Source organism: Gobio gobio (genome assembly GCF_949357685.1).
Source record: "Gobio gobio genome assembly, chromosome: 6".
Taxonomy (NCBI): domain Eukaryota; kingdom Metazoa; phylum Chordata; class Actinopteri; order Cypriniformes; family Gobionidae; genus Gobio; species Gobio gobio.
In genome coordinates, this window is record NC_137102.1 from 18,692,060 (window position 1) to 18,702,873 (window position 10,814).

The following is a 10,814-nucleotide window of genomic DNA, read 5'->3' on the forward strand; positions in this document are numbered from 1 at the left end:
ATAATGTGTTTAAAAATGTATTTACAAACCAGTTATTTAGGAGTTGTCATAAGATCATTAAAGGGGTCATGAATTGAGAAATCAACTCTCCTTTGAGCTTTTTATATAGAAGGTCATGGTAATATAAGAATATTCTGTAAGTTTCAGAGCTGAAAACTTCCTTGTTAATCAAAGAAAAACTTTTATTGACAGCTGGCTCAGCAAACGATCTTTTTTATTATTATTATTTCTAAAAATATTCTTATTCCAAAAGAATTCCATAACATCTTAAAAACATTAATAAAATGTTTAGCATCAGGTATCGTAAGATGAACTTTAAGGATAACATTCATATCAAAGATATTGAAGATTGAAGAGAAAGGGAAGAAGAAAAATTACAAAAAAGGGTATTCATGTGTACTCAAATTAAAGAAGAGGAGTTTAATTCTTTGTAAATGTCCGTAGTTCTTATTGCTTTGTGGTTTGAGAGTCCTTGTAAAGTTTCGAAATAAATCTTCTTGTCAGCCTTGAAATGGGTGATATTGGGAATCCTATCAGGACCATTTACATTTGTGTATGTAGAACTTGCCAAGTAATATAAGATTTAATATAAAAACATGACTCTTTTTTATATCTTTTTGTCATGAAAAATAGCATCTCTTTTCTTTGGTTCCACATAACATATTAAATAAATATTCTACATCAATCCAAAATAATTTAACATACATACATTTAAAAAAAAAAAAGTAGGGCTGTCAAAAGATTAATCACGATTAATCGCATCCAAAATAAAAGTTTGTGTTTACATAATATATGTGTGTGTACTTAATTATTATTTATATATAAATACACACACAAGCATGTATATATTTAAGAAAAAAATATTATTTTTATATATAAAACATTTATATTTATATATATTATAGATTATATAAATGTATATACAGTATATACATGCAAATATTTCTTAAATATATACATGAATGTGTGTGTATTTATATATAAATAATAATTAACAGAGTACACACACATATATTATGTAAACACAAACTTTTATTTTGGATGCGATTAATCGCGATTAATCTTTTGTCAGCCCTAAAAAAAAGATGTAAAATAGTTTCAGTATCCATTTTACAAAATACACAACATTCAGAAAGATCGTTTTTATATATTTTTAAAAACTGGTTTGTTGGATAAACTATATTAATAATTTTACAGTATATTTCATTAACTTTATTATTAACACAGTATTTGTTATTATTACAAGTCCAAATCAATCTCCAATTAATATTCTCAAAGTGGTCATTCCAAAAGTATTTATTTCAAAATGTTGCTGGGCAATGAATCAAACGTCTGAAAATGTATTATTGCCTTTGCTATCTTTAATATCAACACCATTCAACATGATCTGTTTTTTAAACGTTTAATTTTTTGAGGTTCACGGGTGCCTTGCAAAAGTCTCAAAAAACCTGGTGGTATTCCATCGAATAAAATACTATATTCTTGTGGAGATATTGGAATACCAAATGTCTTTAAAAATTCAGTATATGTAAATAAATATCCCTCTTCATTTATTCATTGTGAGACCATTAGAATATAATTTTTAACCCAATTGTCGTAGAAGACGGATTTATTCTTATATTTATATTTAGTTATGTTTGTAAATAAGAACATAAAAGAGCCTGACTATGAAAATTGGATAACTGAATGGGGAGTTTGTTAACCTCAAAATCACATTTTAAGAGGAACTCTATACCACCATTTTTTTCAAAAATATGATTTGGAATTATATACCATAGCTTAACTTTGTTTTATATAATGTTTAATCCAGTTCGACCTGAAAATTGTATTAGAAGTAACAAAATCAAGCACATTCAAGCCTCCTTGGTTATAAGAATTACAAATAGTAAAGGCTTGTTTTTCCATATGAAATTGAATAAAGTTGAATGCATTTTTTTAAGAAAAGATTTTGGAACATCTAATACTTTCGCAGGATAGACTAAACAAGACAGTTCCTCTGTTTTGGAAAAAAGAACTCTTCCTTTGAGTGACAAATCCCTCATGAGCCACATATCGAATTTCTTTTTAATTTTCACCCTAAGGGTCAGCAAACGATCGATCTGCGAATGTGCGTCCCCGTGACGTCAGAGTGCAGTGAAATGCCGCCTCAAGATGAACGCCCCTGTGGGGGAATAATTCCGTTCGCCATTTTCAAAACAATTCCCACATGTACTGACGAGTCGAAGCTCATTATAATATGCAAAACTGTTATCCAGTCATAACAGTGGGCATTTACTTCCAAGTCTTCAATGCGGCACGCCCATAAAAACCGAGTGTTCCAGGAGAGAGGCTCAAAACCAGGGTAGAAAATAGCCTATTCCTTATTCATTATGATGTTTTTGAATGTAAAAACCACGCGAACGTCATAAGTTGACCTCAGACAACAGTATAAAAAAAATTTAAAAGCCAGTTCATGACCCCTTTAAGAAAGTGTAAGTGAATGATTAATAAACAATTTAAATGTACATTTATACATCGTATTATTTAGACATATAGTAATAGTTTCTCAGTGTGTTAATAAATGCTTGATTAACATGTGTTCCTACTGTAATTCATGATTAATTCAAGTAATTATAAAATATTTAGTAGTTGTCAGTTAACTATTTTTGTGAGCTCATCTAAAGTGAGGACTATTTATGCCTCGTAAAGCTTTTACAAAAAGAAATCTAAAGGCTCAGTTACCTTCTAAACAGAAAAAGGAAACAAACACAGAGTGATATACACAGAGATATAGAACATAGAAATATGTACTTAAAGATGTAAAAAATGAAACTGTACACTATATAACATGAAAAATAAACCTCTGCAATGTCATAGAACATACAAATTCCTCTACACCTCCAAAAAACATAGCTGTGCAGTAAAATGAAACTAAGCCTCAAGTGTACAGTTGTAGAGTTTCATTTTTTGCATCTGACTATTTACTAATGCTTAACTAATGATTCATAGCATGAGTTATTGTAAAGTGTTACCCTTTTTTCTTTTTGTTATATGCAGGTTACATTCTTTGAAACTTTATTATACCTTTATTTATTTTGGCTACTTTAAAAAAGCCTTAAATAAAGATACTATTGTTTTAACCCTTCTTAAAATAGGAAATTTCCATCATAAAAATATTAATCTAAGGAAATATGAAATGTTAAATATTAAAACTAAGGAAACAAGCCATTTTAATATTTATTGTAAAAATAATTCATATAAATATTATATGAAGTGTTGTTGCGTCATTTTCAATACAAACAACAATTTGGCTAATACGATCAACAGTTGGATAGACATAATGAAAAAGAAAAATCAAGGTAATATTACTTAAGAATAGAACATTTCTGTTTGAGAACATTATTTAATTGTGTATTTAGCATACGTAACATGCTAGCTAGCTATAAACGTAGCCTAAGACAAAGGCAAGACAAAAGAGTTGGCCATTTTTATGTACAGCACACACAAGCCCATATTATCAAACTTAATTTCCTGCCATTGTCTTATATGTAGCAGTAAGGTGTCCAGTCCCCTATCCATACATTTCTGGTTACATTTTCCCTTTAACGACCTTGGACATTCATTTCGATTCCAGGCATCTTGTAATCTGCCTTTCCCTGCTTTGCATGCTGGGTTGTAGCTCTTCGCTGCCTAATTAAGTTGCTGTTTAACAAGTGCTGTATTCACTTAATGTGCTCATGGTGCAGCTTATTGCACCATTAGCCTCTAAATATATAGAATACTTTGTGTCTCATTTGTGTGCTAGAAAACAATTGTAATTAAATGTATATGGAAAACTCAATTTTTGTTATATAAAATATGATGGCCTGTGTCTGAATATTATGTACTTTCCTGCTACTAAGTCCGCAAAAAAATGTGTCAAATAAGTAGGATATCTGAATACTAAGTATTCAGGATATAGTATCCAGTGATAATCAGGTAGAAAGTTGTTCCTTATTTTCAATTCACATTACTTTGTCACATGTATATGGTGGACCCTCAAGGTGCTTGGACATCTTCCTCCATCTACTACTAAGTAGTTTCCAGCTTACACCACTGACACTCTAAATGAACATGCACTCCTACTTGCATACACAGTATTTTGCAACACATGACTTACATATTTTAGCAAAGAATGCATTTTTTTAGCATTCTGCCGGACCCAAGGATACAGCAAATCAGGTTTTTGGCATCACATCAGTGCGGTTGATTAAGAAAGTGACCCCTGATCTTGCCGCCCACTGTCTCGCAGTAACAGTTGTATGTAGTAGCTGGCAGGGGGCTCGTCCATACATTACTGTGCTCACTGTGGGCATAATGAACTCATAATGGGGAATCATACCCAACCATGTCCCATTAAGCATCTCTGTCTTGCTCATTCATCCTCAACCACTGGAATCCTAATGACAGATCCTCTCTATTACAAACCCCTCTCCTTTCCTCATCAAACATCACGCAGGCTGAGCATTTCCTCAGATCCAGCTGAGCATGTAGCCTTGATACGTCCACAGGCACTGGCAGTGGCAGGGAAATGGTTTTCAGACAAGAAATCCAGAGCGTAGTTGGGGTATAGACGTAAGAGGACACAACATATGTCAGCACAAATCTCGCAGAGGGATCATGTCACATCAAGGTGCAAGAAGAAGCTCTTTGTGTCGTGCCCTCCTCAACTCAAATCTGACAGACTTGCTCCCCGCCGTAACGGTACAATGCATCAGGTGTGATACTCTGGGATGTGCTCATCACTTCTTGTTGTCTTACTTTCTATTTTAGGAATGAGAGAACATCCTCCTATATCTGTCTGTGAGTTGGCGGACCACATCGAGCGACTCAAGGCCAACGATGCCCTCCGCTTTTCCCAGGAGTATGAGGTAGGACAGTAGCTTAAACTCATCCGACTGGTGCAGCTCAAAAGTTTAGCATCGAAAATATTAATTATGTTTTTAGATTCTCTAGGAAAGGGGTAACAAACCCTGCTCCTGGAGGACCACTTTCCTGCAGAATTTAGCTCCAATGCTGTTGGAGCAACTGAAGTCTACATGAAAGTGGCCCTCCACGAGCAGGGTTGGCTACCTTTGCTCTAAGACTGTTGGGGTAATGTTGTAGTTTTAATACTTAGCTCTGAGCAGAGGTGCCCAATCCTGTTCCTGGAGATCTACCTCACAGTTCAACCCTAATCAAACTCACCTGAACCAGCTAAGATCGATCAGACAATTACAGACAAGAACTTAAAGGGTTAGTTCACCCAAAAATGAAAATTCTGTTATTAATTACTCACCCTCATGTCGTTCGACACCCGTCAGACCTCCGTTCATATTCGGAACACAAATGAAGATATTTTAGTTGAAAGCTGATGGCTGAGAAAGGCTTCAGATAGGCCTCCATTGGCATTCAGTACATTGACACTTCCAAGATCCATGAAAGGCACTTAAAACGTTGTTACAAAGTCTATCTCACCACAGTGGCTCTACAATAATTTTACGATGCGACGACAATAGTTTTTGTGCGCAAAAAAAAATCAAAATAACACCTTTATCCAACTTGTTCTCGACTTCCGTGTGTGCCTCCACGACGCATGCGCGAGAATATGACGTAGCGCCGGCGTTCGGGAATCCATGAAATACACACTTAAGCCCCATTTTGAGCACTACGCCGAGACCTAAAGCACGATCAATGTAGAATCCAACAGCTTAGACACGCGCGTCTTCCTCTGCTTGTAAACAAATCGCTTCTGGGTCATATGTCCGAACGCCGGATCTGCGTCATATTCTCGCGCATGCGTCGTGGAGGCACACACGGAAGTCGAGAACAAGTTGGATAAAGGTGTTATTTCGATTTTTTTTTGCACACAAAAACTATTGTCGTCGCATCATAAAATTATTGTAGAGCCACTGTGGTGAGATGGACTTTGTAACAACGTTTTAAGTCCCTTTCATGGATCTTGGAAGTGTCAATGTACTGAATGCCAATGGAGGCCTGTCTGAAGCCTTTCTCAGCCATCAGCTTTCAACTAAAATATCTTCATTTGTGTTCCGAATATGAACGGAGGTCTGACGGGTGTCGAACGACATGAGGGTGAGTAATTAATGACAGAATTTTCATTTTTGGGTGAACTAACCCTTTAAGGAACAGAATTTAGCACTGATTTTATTGCCTTTAAGGCCCCCGGGAAGGATACACTCTCACTGACGTCAATTAAATAGAGTCTATGAGCTACAGTATCTAACTGTATCAGGTTGGAGAATCACTATCTGCACTCTTATTGGTTGTCCCCATAACTGTTAATTTGCATAAAGTTGAGCTTTTCTGTTGCTTTGCCTATGGTCCCTTCAACTCGTGTTGCCAGAAATTGCCAACTATCTTAAAAAATGGAGTAAATATTGTGCAAAAATTGTGCTATTGTAGCCATAAAGGTCACTGGGGCCGTGCACTCAATAAGGACACCTTTGTGCCTCATTCCTAAAGCATTCATAGGAGTACCTTCCCAGCAAGCAATAGCCGTCATTTCACCGTCTCGGTTAATTATAATCCGGCTATGAGTAACCGACTTCTAGACAAAATAACCTTGAATTTGGTTACATGTCGTTTTTGCCAAAATAACTTGCAAGATGTTTGATATTCTATCATGTAAGCAAAGTAAACAGTGATTACAAGGTGTTTGGTTTCATTTCTTTTACATGTTCATGTTGTAGATGACTAGTCTATTCTTGGGCTATGGTTAGACATCTCTTAAATTTTCACTGACAGCCCAAATTTTGCCTTGTCTTTGATCTTTTAAACGCAAAATTGCTTGCTGGGTTAGAACTGCTACCTTAAGGGTACATATTACTTCTCTAAAGTAATAATAAAGTACTAATATGCACTTTTAACTTTTAGGCCTAGAGAAAGTACAAAGATGTTCTTTTTAGAGTACTGCCTCAGTGACAATCTATTATATGACAAAGGTACAATATTTGCTCATTTTTTTGACAGTGTATGTCGAAACTTGTCACTGCCAGTCTGAATGCCCTTTAAGAAACTGCCGAAACTCAGCAAAACTTAAGCCTATGTTCTTAGGAACTTTTTAATATTGAGCAATTCTTTTGTTTGATTTGATTTGGCATTTTATTTTTATTTAGGTTACTTTTGTGAAGTTTGATGTGTCTTTAATGTTTTTTTAAACAATTTCTTCACTCACTTTGCACACTTTGGTATTATCTAATAGTTCCTCCCGCCATCTTCGGTTAGCGTGCCCGCTTCCAGGGTTATGACATCTGCTCAGATAGGCAGATGTTAATTTTCCAGTGATCTCTCTCTCTAGAAATCTTCAGTAAACACACAGGCCCTGTCGCATCTTGTAAGCCTGTTAAACCTTGCTAAGAGCGATATTTAACATGCCTGTCAGCCGTCACCCTGAAGGTGTGGAATTATTAAAAGATCAGACGGTGTTGTTGGCCCAAAATGTGCATCCTCGAAGTAGAGGTTGAGGTTTTGAAAAACACTTGGTGTGAATGTCTTAACCATCGCAATATACCATTTTGAGATGTTTACGAGTGAAGTAGTTGTCGATTTGTCAACATCACACACGTCTCTTTCTTTCATTTGTTCTTTTGTTCTTCTTGTCTCACTTTGGTCTCTTTTTTTCCCATCACAGTCGTATTTATAGCAAAACTGCAATTAAAACTTCACTCCAACTAATGAAACCATCTTTTCTGTAATTACACGTGTGTGTGTGTGGAAAAGAAAAACAAAGGCGACAAGGACTTTGTCTTTTTATAGACCTCCTTTTAGTCATTCCTCTTTAAAGAGGTTTGGTGAGGGACGAATCAAGCCATTTCAACAGTCATATATGTGACTAATTTCTCCGACATTGTGGTTGTGGTTTTCACCACACAAGCCCTTTGTAGCCAGGCGGTGCTCACAACCTGCTCTTGGCATGTCGCAATGTCATGTCCTCCTGTCAAGGAAGGCCCCCTCTCAAGGGGACAGATGGTTCCGCTTGGGCCAATGGGAGTAGCCTAGTCCAGCCAGCATGAGCAAGGCAGCGGGTCACCATCACGTTTATTGGCTCCATGTTCTACTCGATGCATCCGTTGCTGTCTTATATCTGCCAACGATATTTGTCCCTCTGCCTTGTAATCAATTACATACTTACTTACTAATCAATTGCTACTTCCTCTTGGCAAAACTGTGACCACACCATACAGGTGATCTTTACATTAAACTGGCATGATGCCCTTGTGGCAGCTTTATTATTAACCTGAAGATGTACTAATTTAACCCAATAGCCCGGTGTTTTTTCAATGACTTGCGCTGCATAAACATGAACCAGAATTTGAAGAGAGTTTGTTGTCCAAAAACATGGACAGCGAAAGCCTCCTTGGCTTTTTAGATCTTTAGATCACTCCTCAGCTCGACTGGTGGCAAAAGCAATAGCTAACACTCCCATCAGACACTGATTCTCACTAGTAACAAGCTTATGTTTGTCAACCCTCTAGAGCCGAAGCTTTTTATAGGAACCGGCGCTCACCTCCCACCGCTATCATTATCCGCATCTCTCAAGCTTGTCATCTCATGTAGTGACAGCTCATATTTGTTCCCCTTGTTTGCCAAGCACTGCCAGTCAGCATACCAGCTGTCTTATTCGCACATTACCTGAACTTACATGCGAAAGCTTATGGCAAAGTAAATGTTCCTCCAAGATGCTTGCTGATAAACTGGCAGTGAAATACTTAGCATGTCAGATACTTCAGGATGGCAATTTAATCATATCATCGCCGAGTTGCTGTTTTCTTTTGAACACATTTAAAAACTAGTTGAGTTTTGAAGAGAGTGCTTTATGGTAGTTTACAGAGGCCCTTAAAGGATTAGTTCACCCAAAAATGAAAATTCTGTCATTAGTTAGTTACCCTCATGTCGTTCCAAACCTGTAAGACCTTTGTTTCATCTTTCGTTCATCAACACGATTTAAGATATTTCTGATGAAACCCGAGAGGTTTCTGAACCATCCCTAGACAGCAGCGTCATTGAAACTTTCAAGGCCCAGAAAGGTAGTAAAGACATTGTTAAAATAGTCCATGTGACTACAGTTGCGACGAGAATACTTTTTGTGTGCAAAAACGAACAGAAAAGCGATGTCTTTACTAACTTTCTGGGCCTTGAAATCTGCAATGACGTTGCTGTCTATGGATGGTTTAGAAAGCTCTCTGATTTAATCAAAAATATCTTAATTTGTGTTCTGTAGACGAACAAAGGTCTTACGGATTTGGAGCGACATGAGGGTGAGTAATTAATGACGGAATTTTCATGTTTGGGTGAACTAACCCTCCAAGAGGGTGTTTCTTGTTGAAAACACGTGTGCAAGTTTGAAAGGATCCGAGGAGGCTGATTTTATCCCAGATCAGGTGAAAGGTTGTGGAGGTTGATGGACACCTAGTCAACCAGAGACTTGTCCAGAGCAGGCAGATCAATGCTGAATAACAAGAGACCCTGCAACATTATTGAGCGGCCAAGCAGGCTGCTGCATATTGTCGTCGATCGATGCTTAGATACGACCCAGTGTCATTTGAGCCGGGGAGACCTGTGACTTGAGAAGGAAAGGGAGAGAGTTACCACCCCACCTCTAGTCTCTTGTGTAATCCTCTGAAGTCAGAATGAGGAATTCAGTGCCTCGCTCCATGCAGAGTCATGTAGTGCAGAGTGCATCTTTAATTTTCTCCTGAAAATTTACATTTTATTAATTTGACTTAATCCACAGTGACTTGCAGGCATATGTTTATCAGTATGTTTGCTCACGGTAATTCAAACGCATGACTCTTGGCATTGCCAGCACCTTGCTTCATTGGAACTACAGAAACATCAACTTAATTATTATTAAAACCAATTCTGCCTTAAAGGCACAGTATGTAACTGTCACGCGCTAGAGGTCGCTTGTTCAAAACAATAACACAGCCGGTGGAAAGCCATCTGACGGGACTCACAAATTAGAGACACCTCCGCAACGCACCGATCTCTGGTCCCATGGAGGAGCTCTAGAGCTTATATTATGCTTATAAGCCACAGTTGGCCATTGCCGCTCCTTTCGTTTTGTTGTTTGTTTATTTTACGATTAAACTTACGTTTGACATTTGCCGGTTTCTGTCTCTGAACTACGTTTGACCACTTATAAAGGTCACTTTATTTGACAAATTAAAATTGTCTTAGTTAAAACAATCATACTAAAAAAATTCTGTATTAGGTTTACTACAAATAAAGCTCATACTGATTTTGCTATGTTAGCCACTTTACAAAATAGCATTGTCTCTGATGCATGGTACAAACATGTTATTCACAGTAAATAAAATAAAAAAACGAGATTCAAACAAATCTAACCATGTTGAGCTATATAACAAGGATTATTTTTCTGTCAATAAAAGTATTCAAACAGTTGCTCACCTGTCTTATAAAACACGTAATATATTAAAGCTTTTTCCATGGTTTATACAAAAGTAAAAATCGTAACCAAATATGACGTCACTGACAGGCGACATTACACTGGTTAAAATTGCAGATTTCTCTGGATTTAAACATTGTTTGAAACATTTGGGATAATGTAAGTACACAATTCAGCAAATATATATAACATTGTTCTAGTGGTTTTGGGATATTTTAATCCAAAAATCTTACATCTTGTGCCTTTAACCTTTTCAAATGCATGTTGTACTTTTTCTGCTTCCCCTGTGTGTTTTTTATTGTGTGAATGTAAAAACACACTAGAGGGCGACAGAGTGCAAGCGTGTAGTTTAGTCAGTTCTATGCTTTTTCAAATCCAAACATCC

General features: G+C 36.7%; 1 protein-coding gene across 5 annotated transcripts in view; it reads left to right on the plus strand.

Annotated features, from left to right (window-relative positions):
• Nucleotides 1-10,814, plus strand: part of ptprfb (protein tyrosine phosphatase receptor type Fb) — a 151,903-nt gene that overhangs the window by 124,691 nt on the left and 16,398 nt on the right. For all 5 annotated transcript variants that reach the window (XM_079818541.1, XM_079818542.1, XM_079818544.1 and 2 more), the window contains one exon: nucleotides 4,792-4,889. In XM_079818541.1, the coding sequence (XP_079674667.1) occupies nucleotides 4,792-4,889 (98 nt within the window). The remainder of the gene's footprint in view (nucleotides 1-4,791; nucleotides 4,890-10,814) is intronic.